The 25408-nt window shown below is 43.1% G+C and overlaps 1 protein-coding gene across 3 annotated transcripts in view; it reads left to right on the top strand.

The window, feature by feature from the left end:
- ZFAND3 (zinc finger AN1-type containing 3) overlaps positions 1-25408 on the top strand; it is a 296203-nt gene that overhangs the window by 254440 nt on the left and 16355 nt on the right. For all 3 annotated transcript variants that reach the window (XM_074332881.1, XM_074332882.1, XM_074332883.1), the window contains one exon: positions 12858-13025. In XM_074332881.1, coding sequence (XP_074188982.1) covers positions 12858-13025 — 168 coding nt within the window. The remainder of the gene's footprint in view (positions 1-12857; positions 13026-25408) is intronic.

Genomic DNA, 25408 nt, shown 5'->3' with positions numbered 1-25408 from the left:
TATTGGGTGCTGCTGCTTTTTTTTCTAGAGAAAGTTGAACAACCCTTCTCTAGAGATATTATTTACATTACAGTTTGAATTATGTGTCCAAATATGCACGATGGCTTTTAGAAGAAAGTTGGGCTCGGGGAGGGGACTTGTGTGGTACGGATGTGAATGGGAGGTGTTAGCTGCAGCGGTCTTCCAACTTGGCACTGATAGTTTCTGTAACTGACAGAGACTCAGATCTACTTTATCTTTGGCGTCCTGTTGATAAATCCATTTCTAGAAGATTAAAATCACATTTAAGGTCTTGGTCATCATCCTTCCTGGAACAGCAGTTGTAGTAACTGTGCTTGCAGATACATGCTGGCTTCTCTGCAAACCTGGAGAAGCATGAATTTGGACTTTGCTATGGATTGCCTACTACAACGGTGTTGTCGTGCGCTTTTTCCTAAGACCTCAGCAGTGTGCATTTCTGGGAATGAATTCAGCAGGCACTATAGCCAGTCATGCCCAAGTATGGCTACTCGGGAATGTAGTTGTTGGGGTTTCTTAAAACATAATTTGAGACTTGCATAAAAGTTACAAGAAGGTTACGTAGAATTCTCAGGTACCCTTCCTCCCCCAGATTCCTCTGCTTAACGTTTTACCGCATTGGACATTGGCTTTCTCCACTACTCCCCTTACTCAGCCCCCTCCCCCCGCCGTGTGTGTGTGTGTGTGTGTGTGTGTGTGTGTGTGTAAGTGTATACACGTGTGTATGTACATGTACTGTAGCCATATCCCTAACCATTTCATTAAGTTGCCTTTGTTATACTCAAAACTTCAGTGTGTAATTCTTAAGGTATTACCTTAATAGCCAGAGTGCAGTTTCCAAAATTGGGAAATTAACATTGATGTAATACATAATTGATTTTTCAGTACAGTTCATCATGTGAACATCTTGATAAATAATAATTCTTTCAGTGAAGAGTGTTGAGCAAAGACAGTTGAATTGAGATTAAAATGTTAGGTACTTGATCCTCTCGTGTTTCAAATATGAACTAAAGACAATTTTCATAACAATTTTATGCAGAATTTCTTGCCATGATTTTCCAGCAGCTCGTTTTACAAATGGGGTTATTTCTCTTTACCTCCTCAGCCATTTTCTTGAGGCAGCTTCCTCCAACCCTCCACACACGGGGTAGCATCGCTTACACAGCCCTGAGTGATGAACCCCCGACATCTCACTGGGGAGGGGGAGAGGACACGGATTTCTTTGGGGTGCTCTGTCGTTGTGTGTTAAGTTCTAACTTTAGGTTCATTTAGCCTCACATCACAAGTGAGGTACAGAAGTATTTATAAGCTTAAGGATTTGCTCTGGAGGTAATGAGTCAAAAGACTAGACCTTGGGTGGAAAAAACTAAGTGATAGGTAGAGAGAAGGACTGAATTAAGCTGATGCTAAGTTAGAAACAAAAATAGTTTTAAATCAGCTATTTAATTTTACCATCTACAGTACTTGGTTTTGCATTCAAGCTGATTTTTTTTAAAATAGCAAAATAACGTTCAAACGGTTTTTCCCCTGCATTCAACCTGGAGCACAGCCCACAGGACGACAGTCTCTCATGGCAAGGCTGCCATCGTTAGGGACTTGTTCCTGTTACAGAGACATGTAGTAGTAGTAGTAGTAGTAGTAGTAGTAGTAGTAGTAGTTAAACACCCGTGGAGTACTAAATATGGCCAGTTCTGCCCCTGCCGGCAAAACAATTGGGAAATTAAAAAGACCCACAAGGAAGGGCAGTTAAGCTTCGTAAGGGTGAGATGATATGCAGGGGGATATTTGACTTTTTGTCTGTATCTATGTTTTTAACAAAAAGTCAGAAAAATTGAATTAGTGTCTTCTTCTTTGCTCACCCTACCCCCATACTCAGTGTTTGCCATACAGGACGCCTAGTTTCAGTCTTCCTGGCCAAAGACCCAAGGCCCCCTGGGCAAATTATTCATGCTTTAGAGACCAAGATAATGGAGTACATTCTTTGAAGACTTCTGGCCTAACTCTTCCCTCCAAGGTGTCTTCAGATATAAATCAACAGTAGGAAGAGGTGGGTAGAGTCTGTGGCTGTGTACTGCCCAGCTGCTCGCACGGTTGTATGATTTTATAAGGCATGATTTGAAAACCTAGGCTTCATGTAAACAGAGTAAGTAGAAGACTTATTCCATGTTTTTAGGCAGCTTAACCTCGAAACTAAATGAGAACAGTATTGCCTGCCTTATAGACACAGTTATATGAAAATAAAACTGGATATATAGATACTTAATGGATTCTCTATCCCTTTCTTTGGATAAATGAAAATAAATTGTTGCTGATCTTACTTTTCTGGAAATGTTGGAAAAGGTAATAGAACAGAAGTTCAAGACCAGTCTTAGCACCGTAAGAGCCTTAGAACCCTCCTGATCATAGACTTTGATTTGCGATCAAGGAACAGAAATGAGGGGACTTGGGCGTGTGGCCTTTGAGAAGTATCTTTCTCTTAGTTTTCTTAATCTTGCTTTTCTCTCTGTCTCACCTTGCTACCTTACGCTGTACTCTACTAATGCTATAAACGCAATATTTTAAAAAATCAATGCATTGTAATGTTGAACTCTGAAATACCCAAGCAGGTTATGAAACGGAAAGATTATCTATTGAGGATAATTTGTCAGTTACAATGAGCAACTGAAAAATCTATGGGGGAGAAGTAATGTGGTTTAGTTGGGCAGGCAGGACAGGTCTTGGTAATGGAGAAGCTAGAACAAGGAAGGGGGTGCCAGGCCAGTGCCAGCTACAAAGGGTGACCACTGTATTGCAGGTCTGTCAGCTGCTGCTGGCCGGCACCCCTTTAGCCTTAGCTCCTAGTGCTGCCCTTAAATAGTGATACCATTTGAGTAAAAAGTACAGCAGGAGTGACACTTAACCAGCAGGGATGGTAGCTGCAGTTTTTCAGATGAACCGAACCGGGGAGTGGTTTATGGGCCACCCACCCGCACCTGTGCAGTTTTAAAGAGACCTGGCATATGAGCTGTAGGAAGCTGTCAGGATGGTTAAGAAGAAAAGGCTTTGACTTCTGCCTGTGGGGCCCATATAAAGGTGAGAAGGCATGTTTTACCTTTTCTGACCATTAAGAGAAATAAAATTTCAAATAAAAACAACTGGTTTTTCTTTTGCTGTTGGGAGGGAAAAAATTTTTTTAGACCATCCTACAAATAATCAGTAAGGAAACTTTTCTGGACAAGTTGTTTAAAATAACATGAGAGGAAAAAATAAAGCTGATTTTATATAAATTAAATACTGACTGTAGTCCATAGAAATCCAGAGAGTTAGCAGCAATGGGGAGAAAATGGTATGACGCGTAAGTCTTATAAGTCATATTGTTAGAGCAGAGGACAAATACGGTTATTCAACAGAGATGTATCTTAGAGAAATTGAACCACATTATTTGTATAAGAAAATTCTAAGTGGAACAGAGAGAGGTGTTTGTTTTCGTTCCCGTACGTGGCCCAGGATCTGCCCCCACCATCTTTCTCCCAGAAGCAGCTCGGTCTTTTTATATATGGGAAGTGGCAGAAACTCATCTTCTAAATGGGAAGGGACTCAGGGAAGAGCAGGAGTAGAATCGTGGCAGTGCGACAGCAGTTGGAGACAGGATGGTATGGTGGTTGGGAGCAAGAACTCGAGGCCAGCTCCCTGAGTTCAAATTCTAATTCTTCTACTCACTAGCTGTGTGATCTCAGCAGTTCACTTAACCCATGCCTCAGTTTCCTCATCTTAAAATGCAGGTACTAATAGTACCTACCTCATAGCCTTGTTATAATAGCTAAATGAATTAACCTAGTAAAAGCATTTAGAAAGTATTGGTACCGAATAAGTGCTTTTTGTTAGTGCTTATTATTTCAATTATTACTGAACCTTAACTTAAGGAATCTCTTGTCATATCCATCTGCTGTGATGAGTGGCCTTAAAAGTGAGTTTGGACAAAAGGTTACATAATATGATTCCATTTATATGTCCATATGTATGTCCATATATACAACATTCTTAAAACGACAAAATTATAGAAATGGAGAACACATTAGTGTTTGCCAGGGGTTAGCAAGGGGGGAGAGAGGGAAGGTAGGCATGGCTGTTAGGGCGACATGGGGGGGTCCTCGTGGTGATGTAAATGTCCTGTTGCTTGGCTAGATCAGTACCACGTCATAGTCGGGCAGGGTACTAGGGTTTTGCAAAGTGTAACCATTGGGGAAAATTGGATGGAGGGTAGATGGGCTTTGTGTCAATTCTTATAACTACATGTGAACCTACAATTATATCAAAATGAATTGCTTAATAAAATGAAAATGGGCTTAGAAGATTCCTGATAGAGAAAAATTGGCATTTTAAAGCCACGTTAAGTGTGTGTCTGAGCAGACAAATATTAAGGTTAATAAACATGTTGAAAGGAAAACTGTGAGCTAGTTATTGACATTTTAGTGAGATATTCATGAACCCTCAGAAAAAAATGGAACCAGTTGGGGTAAAAGAAAGAGGAAAGATAAACAACAGCTTTATTTCCCTAGGACCCCTCAAAGTGGTGTTCTCCAGAGGCCTTTGCTCCTCGGACTGTGAAATGGTCTGTTGGTTGATAGGATTTTGGTGAAGAGAAGAAGTTAGATAATAGATGAACAACAACTTATGTACAAACGGTATGCTGAAAAGCAGACCTCAGAAAAGAATGTGGGGATGACAAATGGAAGCTAAAAATCACCCGTCTACATACATACAATACAGTTCTTAAGTCGAAGAGGTACCTTTTATGATCTTTTCCTCTTCTGCTTCTTAACCGCCTGTCCAACAGAATTTATCACTTCCACATTTTGTGTTCATAGCATTCTGTTCATATGTTAATGTGCCACTTAGTGTGCTGTAGGTGTACTTGTATAGACATCTTTCCTTCGGGAGTGTAGCCTCTTTGCGGGGAGAGATCACTGCTGGGCACACAGTAGGCGCTGGAGAAATAATGAAATATTGACTGTCGTCAAGGCCCTGAGTAGAGTGGTCATGAATCTAGAGGCTTAAATGAATTAGAGCATATAAACTGAGACTATTATTGTACTTAATGAGATTGTGATTATTATTGCAAATTAACCTTCCTGGCTTCTGCTTTATGTTTTTATTCTGGTGAAATTTTTCCTTAGGTTTAAAATAAGGAAGAATTTTGGAAAGTTGAATAATTCAGCAATGAGGAGGTGTCCTGTAGAAACATTTAGCAACATTGTAGAGTCAGTCAGGAGGGGAAGGGCAATCAGAAAAAGGCTAAGAAGCTATTGGAAAGGAGATAATTGGGGGAATGACTTGTGGCCTTCTGGGACCAACTTCAGTCACAGGCAGTGCCATCAGACTGTAAGAAATCATGAACTTAAAACACAAGTAGCTAGCTCATCTCCTAATGCTTGCCCAAGCATCCATTCCTTGGCAAGCAAGGCACAAACTGTGTTATCATGCGTAGTACATGGCAGGCCTGCGGTGCAGGCGGAGAAAGCATTCCTTCCCCCGCCGCCAGGTGCAGTCGGGGCGCACGGGTTGCACAGTGCTTGCCCTTCGTCTCCTGCCCTTACTTGTGCCGACCCTCCAGCCATGTGGCTTTGTCAGGTGCTTGCTGGAAGTTTTTAATTTGTGGTCTTCAATATGAAACAGAGGAGACGTACAATTATAAAGCTCCTTTTTTACAAGTTAAATGATGCTGTTAAAATAGATAAGATAGAAAGAATCCAGGATGTGGTATATTCCACACCAACCAGGACTGTTCAAAAAGTCTGTGTCATAGGGAGGGAGTGAGGGAGGGAGAGATGCAGGGAGGGAGGGGCATATCCTGAGCTTAGACTTACTATCCAAGTGTAACACATGAAACTTGACAGGACATGCTTTTGAAAACAATGGAGATAATTTGGATATGGACTGAATGACAGTGGAGCATTATCTTTAATTTTCTTAGGTGTAGTATTTTGGTTATGTAAGGAAATGCCCTTATTATTAGGTGTGTCTGGATGAAGTATTTTGATGTTTCCAACTTATTTTCAGTCGGTTGGGGGCGGGGAGTATAAATACGGAGGAGAGAGATAAAACAATGTGACAGATTGTTAAAAATTGTTAAACGTGAATGGAATATACACAGGTGTTTATTGTACTATTCTTTGAAGTTTTATGTTTGAAATTTTTCAAAATAAGAAGTTGGGTGAAAGCCAAATACTTTCCTCCTGAGGTTAGGAACAAGGCAGCGATGTCTTCTCAGCTTCATACTAGAAAGCCTACCTAGCACAATAGGCAAGAAAAAGAAATAAAAGGTAGACAGATTAGAAAGCAAGAAAAGCTGAGGGAAAAACCCTTCCTTTAGAACTGTTGGACTCAGGGGCCATGATTTTAAAGATTGTTTTATTTCATGGAGAGCTGTTCTCTCCAGAGCACATTAGCTTCTCCTACTTGCTCTTTTGGTGAATTCATAATCACTTTTTTCTGGTGACAAGGTGTGCCACTGAAGTTAGCTTCCAACTCCTGTCCAGCAGGAATCGGCGGGGGGAGATGCACTGTGAGGAAGTGACCCCAGTCTGTAAAACATGCCTTGGGGACGTGTGGGTGCTCATCTCCAGAAAGGGTGCAGTCCTGACTCGTGACTTCTGTGTTCTGCTGCCCTCTAAACTGTCTTCCAACCTGAAAGCTGTACAGAAGCAGCTTCTGCATTGCTGTCATGAGGACCCAAATCAAATGATTAGGTGATACAGTTACCTCCAAGGAGCCTTCTGCTGCCTTATGTCTTTTGAGCACATTGAGGGGGACAGAGCCCCCAAAAGTTCAGGTGCGCTCCCCAGAGAGTCGGCTCTACTGATCCATAGATAGAGGTAGAGAGAGATATACCCCAGGTCCCCCACTCTTGTGTTCCCAGCAGGGAAGAAGGGTCACGGGTCTGCTTTCAGTGTTGAGGTGGTGACAGAGAAGGATGCCACCCTCAGATGTCTCTGATAGCAAAGGAGAGAGCCAGAAAAAATAACCTGGGGAGGGGAAGGGACAGGCCGGGAGGGGCGGGGAGGGGGATGGAAGGAGGAGAGAGGGACTGCTGCCTAAGAATAGTACTGACTGGCCATTTGGGGAAAACGGACCTTTAAATAGTTGTGTTCTAAGACCTGGCATCCTAGGTGTATTTCAAGCTAGACTCATTTCCATATCATATATCAAATGAAAACAAAGGCATTCTCCACAAAATTTTAATAATCAGCCTCTTCCAAAGACTTGAACTTCTTTCTCTGTCCGTGTAATAGCATTTTAACAGGTGTATTATTCCAAAATTATTCTAAGGGCCATTAGGAAGATAGAGGAGGGGGAGATCCCAGTTGGATAAAGTGGGGGAAAAGTTTTTAATGGATAATGAGGGAGTTTTCTCTCCTGAAGTCTTTCATGACACACAGTAAAATGCCAGCAGAGGATGAATCTAATCCCTGCATAAACTCTGAAAGCAAAGCATGAGGAGAAACACAGAAAGGACCTATAAAACAGGTCTTTAAAAAGTCTTTTATCAGTTTTTTCAGTGAGAGTGGGGTGCTGTTCATGGACAGGGGTTTCAGCAGCTGAAGCTCCTCTTAAAAATGGTCAAAGGAGAGACAGCAGGGATGTGTGAGGGCTCATTAATTATTGCTCTTCCTGATGTTTGCGCAGGCTGTGGGGATCAGAAACGTCAGTCTGTCAAGAGACTGTGATAGGTTCTAAGAAGCTGATTGAGTACCTCAAAAGCTGTCATAGAGCGTGAGATTAAACAGGTTCATCTTTCTCTCTCAGAAGAGAGGGAAGGTACGGGTGATGTGAATGGAAGAAGGCTTCCTCCTCTTTGTTGCCACTTTATTTCTCCCACTCTCCTGATCTAAATTGTGAGGATTGGCTTGTATAACGGGCTAAGAGCCTGCCGGAGATGTCAGAAGGCCACAGCCATGGTTAGCAGCCCCGGGCGCCTGCAGGCTGCCAGCTGCACAGTGATGGGAGATTAAGAGAGATTGAGATTCAACTCTGACAGGCCTGACACAATTTATTTGGAAATTTCTGGGAGAGAACATGAGTAATAAAGACAAGAACAGTGACAGTAAGGAACAAATGTGAATTTCTGTCAGAGACAAAACAGAATTTTAAAATAAGTAGCTCTGTTTGTTGTCTCCAGTCAAGCTTTCCAGTTAAACTGTGTTTCTAAATTGAAAGTATTACCACTACTTTTCTGCAATTGGCTAGGAAAGTATAATTAGAAAATTTCTCTCTTCAGAAGATGATGTTTTAAACTCACTGTACTTTTTTTCTCTGTCACAAATTAAGTAGTAGTTACTTTCAAACCCAGGAAGCTGATAGGTAAAATATTTTTTCTTAAGATTTTCCTTCTCATTTAATCATGTTATAATTCTTGATCAGGCTTTCGTTTGACTTGAAGATCTGATGTGGTATTTTTCTCATTCTGTTAAACATAGGCAGGGGAAGAGGGGGTCTGGTGAGTACCCAAAATGGTGAGCCTGGCACAGGAGTATGGCAGCTCTTGTGTGGGTATATGCAGACTAGATTGTGTTCTCAAAAAAACAGCATATACTGGGGGGAAAAATGCTTTGTTGGCCCTTCATGAAGGACCTTAATTAGAAGTCACTCTTAACTCCTGGGGTGGGAATAGTTCCTAGCTTGCCACTACAGCTCCTCCTGCTGCTAATGAGAATGCGCCTTGCAAGGACTCGATTCTTCTGACAGTCAAAGCTGCGTGGAAAAGTTATTTCTGTTCACTTTTCTCTCCACTTTTAACCCTTACTGCCCAAGTTCACATTATGCAAGTAGACTGTTCCGTTGAGGAAGTTAAAAGTGCTTCAGGGTAACAGAAATGATGTTTGTGAGCAAACAGTAAAGAACCAAAGTTTAATTTATTCAAATATGGACAATAGGTGAGGGTTTCTTTAGTTTGACCATGTTTGGATCTTTTCTTTCTGGTAGTCTTTTTTTTTAATTGATATTAAATTCCTCATTGAATAGTTGAATTATTCAGTTCATTATTATGTGATTAGAATCCTGGTCCTGGACATCTGTTTCTCTTATTTAGGCAGTTCACCCCATGGCACAAAGTTTCATTAAGTAATTAGCAGAGGAGATGTAAATTTCTTGTGCAGACCTGACGATGGTCCTGTAGACTGCTGTTCATTTCATTAGCTTCTAATTAAAACGCTAAGTTGACTTGTGAGAAAACGCCAAGGAATGGTTTGCTTCACCAGGAAGTTATATATAACACAGGACCTCCCTGGATAGCAGCGAGTGGAGGGTGGTAAACAGTTCAGGGAGCTCATTCCCCCCCTCTTTGTGGTAGGGGGCATTAGCGGGCACAGGATTCCTTTCTAGACTGTGGACTGAGTGAAGGCTAAGTAGGTATATTCCGGAGCGTAAAAGTTATGCATATCTTAATGTTTGGGGACAGCTCCTTGATTCTAAAAAAAATAACCCATTCTGGTAAATGATTTGTTTGTCTTGGTTTAGAGTCATTGAGGACTGCTTCCCACGGCTCAGACTTTACACCAATGCTTTGGTCTTAGACTTGCACAGATGCCAACACATCGATTCTCCAAGGCCTGACTAGGGCTGAGTGGTGCTCTGTTAGGATGGGCAGTGCAGTGCAGCCAGAGCTGTTGGCAGCATCAGAAACCAACAGCTCTTTACTTGCCTTTACTTAATACTTGATTAATCTATAGTCTGCACTATACGACCCACTGTCTCAAGAATGTCCAGTGCTTTCTGCCTACCTGAACAAATAACTCAGAAGTCTTTCTATGTAATGTGGAATGGATCAAGGAAAATTTCAGCATGAGATCAAGCACACTTATTCCTTAGTTTTGTTATTGAATGCTCATTAGTCAAACAAGGTTGGGAATTAGAAGAAAAGAGATCAGGCCTGGACAGGCCTCCTAATGTGGGGGGGCCCATCAAGTGGGTTGCTTGGTGATGACCAATGACGAGTATGATTATATAAATAAGAATTGTCTCCCAGTCTTAGGAATCATACATTTAAAAATATTTTCTTCACAGATCACTCCTCGCTTATTTAAAAATAGTTAGCTATGGAGAGCATAGCTGAAAGAAAAATTGTCTTCTCCTTATAGCAAAGGTTTGCTTTAGAAATGGAGGTGGGTGCTATGCAGGTAGACAGCACATTTGACAGATGCATGTGGAAAACAGCTTTGTGAGATCTGCATTTCCAGACACACGCTCGGGCCTGTTGTACACGTAGTGGTGTGAATGAAAGCCTCCAGTCTGAGTGCTCCGCTTGGCGTTAGTGCTGTGCTGGCATCGTGTCTCGGCCTCGAGATTTTAACCATGTTCATCAATTCAGAGGATTCAGCTGCCTCCCCTTGTGTGGGCCTTTCTCTCCTCCTCCTCGCCCCCTGGGTTTGGGGGATAATTTCTCATAAGGATGCTCCAGATTTAGGATCTTGCCTCAGAATAAACACCATTTTTTTGTTAACAACTTCTACTCTAGAATTTTCTTGTTACAGAAAAAGAAAAAAAGTATGTCTAAATAGGCTTATTAATACAAATAGTGCCATTGCTGGTTTGTGGGAAAGGGACCCCTCTAGAGCAGTGTGGCTCATACAAGGTGAATTCCTTTTGGCCGGTGCTTTGTAATGATTTACATTTAGATTGTTGCTTGTTGCTCTTGTAGGGGGAGGGGGAGAGGGCCTGGTGTGTCTGTGGCTGCCTCAGTCACTGCTCCACAGGGTTTGGACAGCTTCTCTCAGCAGAGCTGGGAAATCAGCTGAACTTGCTTTTAATTGTTTTCATCAAAGCCCTTGTGTAGTTGGTGTGTATTGGGGGGAAATGTCATGTAGGACAGGAAGAACCAAATGAGATGAAAACTAAAGTTTACAGTCACTAAGAATAGTGCGTGCCTTCTGTGGGTCAGTGCACAGAGCGCTGGGCTGGGGGCTGTGAGCGAACTGTCACCGTTCGTCACCTGTCATCACTGTCACCGTCAGGACCAGTGAGCACGCACTGATGAAGCGCGGCATCTTCTTTACACAGAGCGAGGCTGGGCAAAGGGACATGGACCACCTCACTGAAGTGCATCCAACAGTCTGCTGCTTCCCACTGGGGCCACTGTGAGGAGGAGAGTCAGTCATTCAAGAAATACATACTAAGCTGTAGGCACATTAGTGGACAAAGCAGGTGAAATTTCCTACCCTCCAGGAGGTTACATTCTCCTGGTGGGTGATTTTAAAAGACAAGTGCTATGGAGGAAGGCAAGGCAAGTAAAGAGAGGAGGGGAAATGCTGGGGAAGTGGGGGCAGGAGTGGTCTCCTATGGGCTAATCTGGAGAGCAGATTCCATTGAAAAGGGTGATCACTTAGTACGTTATGTGTCTAATCACTGTGGTACACCTGAAACTAACATAATAATGTATGCCAACTGTCACTGAAAAATAAATTTACAAGAAAATGTAACTTAAAAGACTTAAAAGACATTAGATTCCGTGTAGATCTGGGTGAAGAGTGTTCCAGAGAAAGGGAACAGAAGGTGCCAAGGCGCTGAGGTAGGAGATAATAAGGAGGCCAGTGTGGATGGAGCAAGGGGAGTGAGCACAGGAGATGGGGTGTGAGAGACCGGATCAGGCCAAATCGTGCAGGGCCTTTTGAGAGTCATGGTTAAGTGTCTGAACGTTTATTCTGAGAAGGGGAGCTATTAAAGGGCTTCGAGCGGGGAACTGAAGTAATTCTAACTTGACTTTTAACAGGGTCACTGGCTGGCTGCTATGTGGAGAATGTACTGTAGGGCAGGGAGACGACAGGGAGACGGGTTAAGAGGCTGGTAGACCAGGCCAGAGGACACAGTGATGCTTTGGGCCAGCGTGGTGGTGGTGGTGGTGGTAGTGGAGGGGTGCGGGGGTGGCATCTGGATCCGTTTTGAAGAAGATGGTTTAGGAGACTCCCTCCCAGGGGAGATTCAGCACACACCACTTGGGAACCTTGGCAAGAGGAGCTTCCTCTGTGCGGTGGAGTACAGAGCCCCAGGCGCTGACTTCTTCTGTAAGGCAAGAGTTATTTACAGCCCACCTATGACAGGAGCCTGATTGCATTTTAGTTACTTTTTTAAGGTTATACAGAACACACGTTGTCACACACTACATCTCCCTCCCCCTGCCAGTTTGGCACCAACCCTAGGGTTGTACCAAGTGCTGGCTGCCTCTGTACCACTGCACAGTGGAGGCCATGGGACAGCTCCCTGGTGAACAAGCAGGGACACTCCTTAACGCTGAATAAAGGTGGGGTGATTTCCAATATTGGAACCTGATTCTTGTGTGTTTAGGGTAGAAACATGAGTGTTTTTACTAGAAAAGATTATGGATCACCCACCAAACACTGGCTTTAGGTGTGGAATTGTGCTGACCATGGCAATATAAAGAAGTGCTAGACGTAGACCCTTCTGTAAAGAATTACATTTACATAAGGATGCAAATATCCAAGAGAAGGTAAATAACCAGTATAAGTAGTAACAGCTGGGACCCACAGAAGGGGCACAGACAGAGGACCCCACTTCTGGACTGCGTGGTCTCCCCTTAGAGACAGCTGTTTTAAAAACAGCATTGACCTGATTTTGTTTGCCACCCCCACCCTCCTCTCCTGGTTTGGGCCTAGCTTGTTAGAAGTCAACGCTGTAGGTTCATGCTTGTCACAGTTTGTGCAGCCAGTCAGAACAGGCTCTTGCTCACACAGGTCCAGCTCCTGGAGAAGGGCAGTAGCCTGGTCAGAAGAGCGCCTGGCAGCACATTAATCAGCGGTGCTTGCCCGGCCCGGCACTAACCTGACCCCTGAATGTGTTGTTTTGGTTAGATTCACAGTCTGAGAATGAGGATTCGCCAGTGAAACGGCCACGACTACTGGAGAGTACTGAGCGATCCGAGGAAGCCAGCCGATCTAAACAGAAGAGTCGACGCCGCTGCTTCCAGTGCCAAACCAAACTGGAGCTGGTGCAGCAGGAACTGGGATCGTGCCGCTGCGGTAAGCATCTCCCCCAGGGGCTTGGGGGAGACTGCCCGTGACACCCTGGCATGGCCTTGGAATTATTCCTAGGAGGTGGAAGTCCCTTGTCCTTCTCCTGAGTCACCCCCTGAGAGCTGGAGGTTTGGAGTCTGAGGACTCCGGAGTAGAGGGTTCTTCCAAACGCACACCCTCGCTGCTTGGACACACACTCCTTCAGAGCTGCCCTGTTACTGCTTTCTGCGTTCAGCTTCTCCCCACTGCACATTGCTCTGGTTCCTTCTCATTGATGACTTATTTAGAAATTAACCAAACCAGCAAAATCCGGGGCCATGTACCATAAAATTCAGATATTAAATTAATTTTGAATGAGCTTCTTACTATGTATAATAAATGGAAGATTTCTCCCATCATATCCCTTTTAAATTAAAGTTTGATTAGAAAAGTACTTTCTTTGAACCGTAATTCATTGTCAGTTAACCCCTTGGAAATAGCTTTAAAGTAACCTTTTCTTCTCTCTTAGCCAGTATAATACCAACTCTTTGCATATCTCTGCCCAGGGATGTGTTTTTTAAAACTTTATGTGGACGCACAGTGGAACAAAACTTAAACCAGTCTCCCTTCTTTCCCTCATCATTTCGGCTGATTTATAATTGTCCTGCCCCTGTTGTGCTTTCCTGATTTTAAAGCAAAGCAGTGTGCTTTAAAGCCTTTGGGGCTAGGTCTCACCTCTGACAATCCTGTATGTATTCTTTGTCCCTAGGAGTGAGCGTACGGCTCCTTTCCCCTCCGGGATAGCCTTAGATACCCCACGAGGGCTAGTGCCGGCACTCAGGGGTAGATGCTTCTCTGAGCAGCTAGGAAGTGAACAGTTATTCCACGTCCTTCATCTTCTGATGAGACGGCCGTTTCTGCTCTTGTCCCTCAACCACCTGCCCTGTTGGAAACGAGAAGGAAATGAGGGAGTGCCAGTTTCTCATGGAAACAAAGTTGGAATTCCTGTTCCTGTCATGACTAGAGATCTCTTTGTTGTACACTCAGGTGTGTGGCACGTAACCGAAGCGTGCATTCCATTCCTCTGCAGAAATGGGGACCAGCATGGGGAGTCCAGGTGTCACCGGACAAGTTTTCATTTTTCTGCTTGCGTTTAGTTTCCTTCTAGGTGCTTGTGTGTGAAAGGATAAAGAAGGAAGGTGAGGGGTAAGAGGTGGGGGCGGAGGCTGTCAGCAGAGTTTTCAAACTTCAGTGTTGTTTGGGCATGTGGCGCGGCCCAGGTGAGCCCAGAATCTTATCGCTAGGCTGCTCCTTGATCAACCCTGCGTTCAGCCAGTTGCCTGGCTGGTAATTTGAAGTTCTTGGTGAGGTAAGGAGGGAATACTGTGGTGAGCCAAGGAACGTCGGAGGCTCCTGCCTTCCCCACATGGAAGACTTCATCTAATTGTTTGTGGTGCACATACTTGCTTTGGTCTTCACTGGAACGGTTGCAGCATTTCAGCAATTCCATCTGTTACCAGTGTTGTGAAGCCTAAGTAACCATTTTGCCTGTTGCTTTTATAACACGGGCCTTTAGTTCCTAAATTTGAATCATGGGATTTTCCGGTACCCTGTGTTCTTGTTTCCTTCTTGAAAGTCACTGAATCCTGGGTATTACACAGGATTTGCCTTAGTGGATCAGGCAGTTGGTCCATCAAGTGTGCGGTCTTGCCTCTGGCAGCGGCTAATATCTCCTCTCCTTGTCAGGCAAGCAGTAAGAGTTCACAGTTTAGCTCCTGAGAGATGTTGTAACTAAGTCTCCCAGTTTACCCTTCATTCAGCATTGATGCAAACCACCTAATTTCCTCAGGTCTTAGGCACTGCTGAATAAAATCTAGAAATACATGTTACATGACTCTACCCGCTCCTGAAGTGTAGCCAGCTCGATTGTCTCTGGTAAGTGCAGATTACTCAGCTGTTCTCTTTACCTCTTAGGCAGGAGACTGGACTCTAAGTGCCCGTTGGGTTTGCCACAGACATGCATTCTTTTTAAAGGATCTCACACGTAGTCCCTTGGCTTGTGCCCAGTTCTGAGGGTCTGCTTATAGAGAGGTTGGATTTTTCTGGTGGAGAAGAACGTTTTGAGCTTTCTGCAGTCCTTCCAGAGGTAGCCTTCCCAGAGAGAGCCAGGAGTTCAGTTTGGCCCATTGAGAGTATTACACTTATAAACCAGAAAAATGGCTGAGGCAACTGGCACATTGCAAAAGCTGCAGGATAGCAGTGGGAACATACGCCGGTGGGACTGTCATTGACAAACAGCTCTTGTGTTCGTCCTGCCTGTCTGCTTGGATCTCTCCAGGGAAGGGTGAGGTGTCTGGTTATTTCCTTAGGATGCATGGAGTGTTGGAGAGATTTAACTGCCCTGAAAGGTCTTAGATGGGGGAAAACAGAGTCATTTACTACTGAAAGTGAAGACTCAAAAAGGTAGTTTGAACTCAAACAGAACACTCTCCACTGTAGAAAATATATATATTCACAATCTTTTTTCCATTCCCCTTCCACTCTGTACAGGTTATTAACTGCTGACAAGAAATTCACATCTCATAAATAATGCTTAAGAGCCATTGCTATATAAATTGAATGTGTTATGAATTGTGATGGGCCTTTTTGTAGCATTCGATGCCTAGAGCAGGAAGAACAGAGGATGTCATTTTCATTAATTTCTAATGAGGTGCCAATTAAAGACAGGGAAGACGCTCCAAAGGGAAGAGTGGCCAAGCTCCCCTGAAGCCTCTGCCCCGGGGCTGTCATCCAAACACTGCCAGCAAGCCTGCTCTAAAAATTCCATTAAATTACAGTCTCATGGAGAGCGCACACAGACACATTCAGCTTCCCTTTGATCTTCAAAAGAGCAATTTGTAAGACGAGTTCTGAGCTTTCTCACATAGGGAACAGCTAGAGGTGATAGGAATTGTTAATTGCCAAGACACTCCATGGCTTTGCAATAAGTAGGTGAATTTTGAAGATGAGTTCTCCTCTGCCGCTGTGAGTAGATAACCTTTAAATCAACAATACCAAAGTAACACCCTTTTCCTGTGAAATCTTTCCGGGTGCCAATTAGATAAGGTGTGTGGTGAGGCTGGGAGGATAGCCTCCATCCTAGAGGATATTTAACAGTTTAACTTCTCAAGATAGAAAACAGTTGCATAAAAATGGATTTACTTGATTCATTTTCTACTCAGTAGGCAAATTGATCAGCTCATTCTCATGGTAGGAGTCTTGTCCCTCCAAATGCCACCCACCTAAAGGGTGTTCTTCTGAGACCTGGCCGTCCAGGTGAACGCCGTGTTTTCTGAGCCGGTCTTGCGTGATACAAACACGTGGCTTTTTAATCGCTTCTCGTTGCATCCCAGAACCACAAAATTAATTTGTAAATACCAGTCTAATAGCTTGTATAAATTATCACGTATTTTAAATTGACAGTGACTTAACAAACTGTAAGCTGATACGCTCCCTTTTGGGTCAACAGTGCTTTTACCAACTTCCTGTGTAATCTGATTTCCTTTATTGCTTTCAAAATAAATTTTGTATTCACTTTAGAAACTCAGTGATGCTTTAGCTGGAGTCTTTACAGTAGTTTATCATCTCCAAGTGCCTCAGTGGTCATTTCTGCCTTTTCATTCACTGTCAGACGAAATTCGGCAAGCATTTATTGAGATACAACTATATGCACAAAGCATTTTGCTAGGTGCTGTGGGAACATAGGAGCTAGAAATAGAGAATGTAGGAGCTCATAGTCATGATCAGTGACTTCAAACTTGGGTGGGCATTAGAACCCCATGGAGGGTGTGGTAAGACCCAGATGCGGGCCCCACCCCCGGAAGTTCTGAGGCAGCGGGGCTGTGCGTGTTGAGCAAGTTCCCAGCCGATGCCGCTCATCTGAAGGCCGCACTTTGAGAACCCCTGCTCTGGGCACTTCTCAGTCCTGGGAAGCTTCCAAAAATGGTGTCTGGGCCTTCCTCTAAACAGTGAAGTCAAAGGTCTCCAGGTACTGTTTGTAATTTTTTGTTTGGAAAGTAAAGGTTTTTTCCTGGACCATTTGAGAGTAAGTTGCAAACCTCACGGTCCTTTTCCCCTATAAACATCAATGAATGTTCCTTAAGAATAGGGATACTTTATATAACCACAGCACAGTTATCAACTTCAGTAAATTCATACTGATACAATGCATTCATCAAATCTTCTGTCCATGTTCCAGTTTTATCTGTTGGTCCAGTAATGTCTTTAATAAAAGCATTTTTTTTTTCTCCTCCAATACAGAATTCATTCCACGATCAGGTATTGCATTTAGTTGTCAGGTCTCTTTAGACTCTTTCAATGTAGAACATTTTCACAGCCTTTCTTTGTTTTTAATGATATTGACATTTTTGAAGACCACCCCCTACATCCCCTACCGTCCTGCCTACAGTTTTTTTTTTTAATAGAACATTCCTCATTTTGGGTTTGTCTGATGTTTCTTCATGATGAGATTCAGGGTATGTATCCCAGTCAGTATATTACGTAAGTGATGCTGTGTTCTTCTCAGGGCTTTATGCCGGGAACCACAGATGTCCATCAGCCTCTCAGTGTTGGTGTTAATTGTGATTCACTCACCCAGTCAAGGTGCTGGTCGATGTCTGCACTGTGTAGTTACTTTCTGTAACCTTGCAGCTAGAAAGCAATCTGGGGGAAAATGCTTTGTGACCATGTAAATGTCCCGTTCTTCATCAAACATGTCTCCTAGGTTTAGCATCCATTGATGATTGTTGCCTGAACCAGTCTTTACTATGAAGGTTACAAAATGCTGGTTTTCTAACTCTAGCCCTGCTTCTACATTTACCATTTGGCATCCGGTGTTCTTCTGTCAGTGAAACCCTCTTCCCCCATTTATTTATTATTGGTATGGACTCATGAGCTCTTACAGTTTTTAGTGGTTTATAATTCATTACTGGACTTAGTTTGGTGCTCAGACTATCCCACATTTGGCCGGTGGAAGTTCCTGCAAGCTGACTTCTGTGTCCTTGTGACATGGCCCCCACCCATCTTTTTAATTTTTTTCCTTAGCATTTCCTTACTTTCTAGCATAATAAGATGTTATTTTGGGTGCATTTGTACTTACCTTTGCCAAGTCCTGGAAACAGCCTCTTTTCCAAGGATTCCCAAGGTGATTTTAATATGCATTCAAAGTAGGGAGATGCTGGGCCTAAGAGGAAAGCAGATACATCCATAAAATAAATGACGTCCAGGGCAGCCTACCAGAAGAGTATTAACCAAGGTGCAAGCCATATGTTACAGGAATATGGAGAGAGAGAGATGAATTCCAACTGGAAGACTCTGGACAGGCTTCCACAAGGAAGGGTGGGACTTAGCTGTGGGGAAAGAGCTTGGACAAAGCTGAGTTTTTAAGGTGAGTGACCTCTGTGCAGCTGGATGGAGCCTTTGTGTTGAGTAAGGAGAACCTGCTGGAAAGGAAGAGAAAGTATCCCAGATTCCAGGCTGTAGCGTTTGGACATTGGTTTGCAGTAAGAAGGTATCAGTGGTTTTGAATATGGTCAACACAATCTAATTTGACTTTTTTTTTTAAATTAAGCACAGGAAACCCAGGTGGGTGTTGAATCTTTTTAGCAGAATGATCTAAGAATATGTGAACTGATTCACTAAATAATATGCACGTGTCACAGCCATCCCTGCCACTACAGGGGACTACACAGTGAACGAATAGTGATATCCCAAGGCTCCGTATGGGGCAAGGACCTGTGGTGATTACGAAGCATGTTGGTGACATGAGATTTCCAGGCTGGCCCATTTCAGCAGCATCAAAAATCACAAATAAGCCTCCCTTTATTTTTAACTCTAGTCCAAGTGTGATGTGAACCTGTCAGAAACATTTGGCATCTGTCCTATGACTCTGAAAGAAAACAAGGCAGGATGTTCTTAGGGAAGGCCTTATTCCACGTACAGAGTTCTAGTATGGAGCCATCAGAAAACCCTGCTATCCAGGGAAACCCCTGAGATCCTTTATCGTGACCCATTTGATTTAGCTGGTTAGGTGTTATCATTATTGCTCGAGTGGAGAGCCCATGCTCTGCATGTGGTACATAGAGTGTGGCTCCCCGCCCTTTAGGAGCTTCTGTGTTTTGTGCTAAGTCTGGCAGTGAAAGTCTCAGGTATCTCCAGTACCTCTAAGTCGGCAGCGGTGTGTATGTTAACCTATGGCTCAAGAGAAGGAAGGCCCTGCCCATCCTCCCAAAAGCAAAACAACAACAACAACAAAAACCTGTTGATGAGTGTTATTACCTGTGTGAGAGCTAAGAGTAATTGGAAATCCTGAGGCATTCTGAGAGAATTTTTTCCCTTTCCTACTCCCTTTCTTTCACTATATTTTTACCTAAACAGGACTGTGCTATCTGTATTCCCCATTTAATCTTTAATGTATAAGAGCCCTAGTCTAAAACCTAACAGATTAGTCCCTCTGCTGCTCCTCCATAAATTGCAAGCTGAAGTGTTAGAGCAAAACAAATCAAACCTTTTACTGAACACTAACTCCATGTACTTATACTTAGTCCATTAGTTCAGCGCTGTCCAAGCTCCAGCCTACACGTGTCCTTTGACAGAGCTGAAGAGAGATTTCAGGCGCGTAAACAGCTCCCCTCCCCAGCCAGAGAGCATCAGACAGTGTGCAGAGCACATGGGCTGAGCCTGTGTCACATCCCCACTCGTACCCGACTGGTAAGTGAGTCAGGAGACCCTTGTCCCATGAAGTGAAATATTTCCTGTATGGATAGCAAATTTGCAACTGTTTCTATAGTCCAGTCTTAGCAGCCATAATAGCACAGTGACTTTCTTTCTCAAAGCTACTTGGGTAGCTTAACCTACTTAGAATACTTCGTTATGGGGATTATCACAAAAAGAAATATCGGTGTTTTTTTGTTGTTGTTTTAGTTCCAAGAGTAAATAATTTCTGTTAATTCTTTGCCCAACAAGGGTGTGTGTGTTGTGTGTGTCTTTACAGATTTTTTTTTTTTGAAATACAATTCACATACCATAAAATTCACCTATTTTTGCCGTTTAGGGACTTTTAGTAAGTTTAAGTTGTGCAGCCATGACAAAATTCAAATTTTAGAATACTTCCATCACCCCAAAAAGTTCCCTTCTGCCCCTTTTCAGTCAATCCCTACACTCCCCTACCCCAGCCCCAGGCAACCACCCATCTGCTTTCTGTTGGTATAAGTTTGCTTTTTCTAGAGTTGTAATATCAGTGGATTCATGCAGTATGTATATAGTTTTATGTATACACATAGCATGTTGTTGAGATTCATCCATGTTGTTACCTATCAGTAGTTCATTCCTCTTTAATGCTGAGTAGTATTTCATTGTATGGATGATACCATATTTGTTTATTCATTTACCACTTGACCTACATTTGGGTTGTTGCCAGTTTGGGAATATTATGAATAGAGCTTCTATAAATATTCATGCACAAGTCTCGGTGTAGACATATATTTTAATTTTTGTTGGATAGATACATAGAGGTTGAATTGCTGGGTTGAGTGGTCAGTGTACATTTAACGTTTTAAGAAAATCCCATCAGCAGTATATTAGAATTCTAATTTCTCCATAATTTGCAACATTTAACATTGTCTTCTTTTTAACTTTATCCTGGTGGTTGTGTGGTGCTGTGTCACTATGGTATATTAATTTGCATTTTCCTCACGACCAGTGATGTTAGGCATTTTTTTAAATGTGCTTTTTGGTCACTCATGTATCTTCTTTTGTGAAGAATTTGTTCATACCTCAACTATTTTTCCCATTTATAAAAGATTTATAGAAACACCATCTTAACAATATTATAACCCATGAATATAATACATCTCTCTGTTTATTTAAGCCTTATTTAATGGCTCAACAAAATTTTCTGTTTTTCAGCATACATCTTTTGTTAAATTTATTCCTGAGTGTTTTAATTTTTTGATGCTAATGTGAATAGAATTTTTAAATTTCATTTTCAGGTTATTCTTTGCTGCCACTCCAAAATAAGTCAGTTTTTATATGTGATCTTTTATCTGCAGCCTAGCTTAAATTCACTTACGAATTCTAGATTCCTTAGAATTTTCTACATCCAGGACCATGTCATCTGCAATTAAAGGCAGTTTTACTCCTTTCCGATCTAAATGCCTGTTAGTTTCTTCTTGCATTATTGCACTGGCTAGGATCTCTAGCATAATATTTAAAGAAATGTTGAGACTAGACCTCTTTCTCCTTGACCTCAGGTAGAAAGCATTCAATTTAGCTGTAGATAATTTAGCTGTAGATATTTCACAACTGTCCCCTACCTCTGCCCCACAACCCAACAAATTGTAATAGTTGTAGCTGTTGAATACGTTTTAGGAAAACAAAGGAAATATTCAAATACATTCCCCCAAAACAGATAATAGAGCCCATAGTGAGCTACTGTGTGGCCTAAAATGTCAACAAAACTGTTTTAAAGAGTTTTGCCATCCAATGGATTCATTTCTGTTTACAGTTGAAGCTTATTCCCTTTGTTCATAATCACATGTAATGTGTCTGTCTGAGTGTAATGGGAAAAACTGGAGACCTTAGAGTACTCCTTTTTCTCAAATCAGTATCATAAAAGACACCCAAGATACTATTCTGGGTTATTCTTACTTGAGGTAATGAAAGCAAACTGCACTGAGTGATGCTTGGAAATGCTATTTGAATTAAGTGCTTTTACTACAAGGCAAAATCATAAAAATCTGTGGGTAGATAAATACCATTAGGGTTAGAAAGAGCCTTAACAATCATTTAGTCCAACCCCATTTTTTTAAATAAATGAGGAAACAGAGACCAGAGAGGTTGCCACTAATCTCAGGTCACACTTGAGTACTAAATACTGGTATTTTGTGCAGCCTTTGATCTAAAACCCAGAGACTGCTGAAGTTCCTGACCAGTTGACTGCTCTCAGCAGTGCCCACTTCCCCCATCAGCATATGTTTCAGCCCCATAACTATGGCTCCTTATCACATGTTCTTGCCCATCCCTCCCTGGTTTCTACTCTGTGGTCTCCACTGAACCCAGCGTATCCCTCCTGAAGGACCCAGAAGATTTGTTGATCTTTCCTCCAAATTAATACACCTGATTCTTTTAACTTGCCCTTAGTTTGGCCTCCGAGGCCTTCCTCAAGACTAGGGACTCATGTATGGACGATTCATGCCAAAATGTCACCAAATTAGACCAGTTATAAAAATAAAGTATTTAGACAAAAATAATAGGATTTTTAATTTTTATCTTTTAAATTTATAACAAATTGTTCACAGAGCTTTGCTGAAGAAATGTCCTTTCCAGGGCCTTTAATGTGTGTAATTAAAACTAACTTGTGTTCAGTGCCTTGTATGCAGAAATCTGCTAGCAGACACTCTTGGTCTCCCTAATATGTTCTTACTGTGATTCCCTCTTGAGCAGTGCCTCTTAAACCATGGGGGCCTGTGGCCAGCACTTCAGAGTCCCTGGATAGAGGGGATACTGCCTCTTTAGAAAGTAAAAATTCAGTTTTTCAGGTAATTCTAAAATAACCCCAAAGTTTGATATACTGCCTGTGTATTTAATAGTTCATTTTTTCATAAGAAACACAAAGGTAATTTAAGACCAAATGGAATTATCAGAAATTTCAAATGAGGTGATCTATATCATAGAGGTTTTATATCAGATCTAGTCAACTCCATTCTCTTCACTTAGGGATTTACATCTTCTGAGTGTGTAATACATGCCTTCCTCCACTGGTCTGTCCCCTGCTCGCTGCTAAAATCCTCAGGCGCCAGCACCACATGTCGTTCCATAGCTTCCCATAGCGCCCTGTAGGGTACGGGGCCTCCAGGGGGCACCCAGTCAGTGTTGACTAACAATGTACAAGAAAAGCTTAGAAGTCAGAGACGTGGGGTCTAGTGAGCCTGATGGTCATCTTTTGGGAAAGTCCTTTCGTAGTAGTATTTGAAGGCAGGGCCAAGCAGGGGAGTGGGAGAATGTCTGGGTCTGTCTCCATGCAAATTCCTGAAGCCAGGGTACGTGAGCAACCCAAGTGTTTCCCAATAGAATATTTGGCTGAAGGAATAGGTCTAAAGAACCTTAGCATTATTTATTTTTACATATTTTTCTGCCTTGAATTTTTATTGGTAGAGGGGGGGAAATCAGACAAGACATATCTACTATCAGATAGGGTAGCATTGCCTGCTTGCTCTTATTAAAATTCTTTGATATGCTTATGGTTTAATTAAATACTCAACTTGGGGATGAGTGTATTTGCATAAATAAAACCTGGGATTCATCTTGCACGTGAATAAGATGGGCTCTTTGGAGGTCACAGCCCTACTATGTGTCACCACACCAATCTCTCATTCCTACCTCACAAACCTGTTACTATCTGATGTGGAACCTAAGCACTTGAGTGACTTAGAAGTTACCCTTCCTGGTGTCAGTCAAGCGCCCTGAACGTACGCAGCAGAAACCACCTCCCCTGTGCCCTGGCAGGTAATCCAGCCCGTGTACATCTCCAGCCTGGAGGGAGTGTGGCATGTCTGGTTGCCAGGCAGCTTACACTGACTAGGTACTTCCTTCATTGAAAGAACGAGCTCCTTGTATGTGCTGGTTCTCCTCACTCTGCCCTCCAGAGCAGCTGTCACAAATCATCTTCTGCTCCTGCAAGATCGCTCTTCCAATGTTTGAACGCAGTGGCTATGGCTTCCCAGCACCCTCGTTACCACAGTAGCAAGTCCATACGGATAAAGAACTGGTGTGGAGCCCTCAAGGACAAGTTGGGGCTCAGGAATGCCAGACTGGGCTCAGGGTGTGTCTCCACAGTTTTCCTCATCAGGGGCCCTCGCAGAAGCTGGGTGTTCTGTTTAACAAAACCCTTCACCTGCTAATCTCTTTGAGACTGCTCAAAAGTGTTCTCTTCTGTGGAGTTCACGGCTGGCCTCTGTTGCCGTACTTCTCAGAATCTATTGAAATTGTCCGTCTACACGTCTATCCTTCCTAGACGTAAGCACTGGAGGGCAGGGACCAGATCACGCTCTCTGGTGGATCCCAGCTCCCACTGCACTTGCTGGCATGTAGCTCTGCCTACTCCCTAGGAAACGCTGCAATGAAGGCGTAACCCTGTACCATTGTAGTTTTGATCCTCTGGGGGAAGGAGAAGGAATGGCTTCATTGAACACTTGCTGTGTGTGTGCTGGGTGCCTGCACCTGTGTGCTACCGTTTGACCCTTATATGAGCATCACTGGACAAATGGCACTCTGTTTTTACAGAGGTGAAAACTCAAGCTTTGAAGTAACTCAGAAATACTAAGGGAGCACCTGGCATTTGAGCCCAGGTCTGTTGAGCTCCCGGAATCGCATCACTTTTTCATGTCCCCAAACTGGCCCATGGAGTGAACTAAACAGTGAGGAAATGACTGCAAAGTGAGTGGTCTGTATTTTCTGCCATGTAGCCCATTCCTTATTTGAGCACCCCCACGTTTCACAGATGCCTTTTATTGAACATGGACTGGGAAAAATTTCTGTGACCTACTGTGTGATCTACTGAGATGGTGCTCATGAGTCATCCCAATGCACTGGTTTCAGTTGTGTCCCATGTGCCACTTGTCACTCCGTCTAGATAGATGCTTCTGGAGGGCAGGGCCCAGGGTGCCACCTTTTCGTCTCCTACTGTGCCCGGGTAATAGGAGGCACTTAATTCTTGTTGACGTGTACATTCCATTTTCTCCTAAGTGCTAATTCGTGTCCTCATTTTTCTTGAAAAGTGACCTCCCCCTGGATGCCGTATGCAGCTGACCTCTCCTCATGCCCCCGGTTCCTTACACAGAGCTGGGTGCTGTTGATTTTATTGGCAGCTGATTTCTTGCTTTGCTTCTATGTCCTTCAGCTGTTTTCCTCTCTGCGTCTCCAGCTGTCTAAGGGCAGGGACCAGTGACTTCTTTCCTTCTCCTCTACTGGCCCCTAAACTGGAGCTCTGGCCAGTGCACAGATGACCAGTACATGCTTCTGACGCTTGAGCCTGGTAGCTTCGTTTCCTTGCTGGACTGACGGCCCAACACTGGAGCCTGACTCCTTTATTAAATGAGATTCCTATAGCACCTTTCCCCTGAAGAGATCAGTATCAGTGCAGTTTGTTTCTGTTTCTGGAAAGTGCTTTTTCCTAAGCAGACCAAGGTTCTGATAAGATCACATGATAGCTTTTCCTCCTCTGCTGTTGGGCCCTGGAGAGGCAGACTCGAAGAAAAGCCTCACCACTTCTCGTTTTGCTGTCTTGTTGCTGGCAGTGACCCTGGATAAGACACAGCTCTGCAGTGGTGGTTGATACTATGCTCGTGTTACCAAAAGAGAACTCGCGTTTGGGG

This window comes from Rhinolophus sinicus, linkage group LG05, assembly GCF_036562045.2.
Source record: "Rhinolophus sinicus isolate RSC01 linkage group LG05, ASM3656204v1, whole genome shotgun sequence".
NCBI classification, from domain to species: Eukaryota; Metazoa; Chordata; class Mammalia; order Chiroptera; family Rhinolophidae; genus Rhinolophus; species Rhinolophus sinicus.
This window is presented reverse-complemented; position numbering and strand designations above follow the sequence as displayed.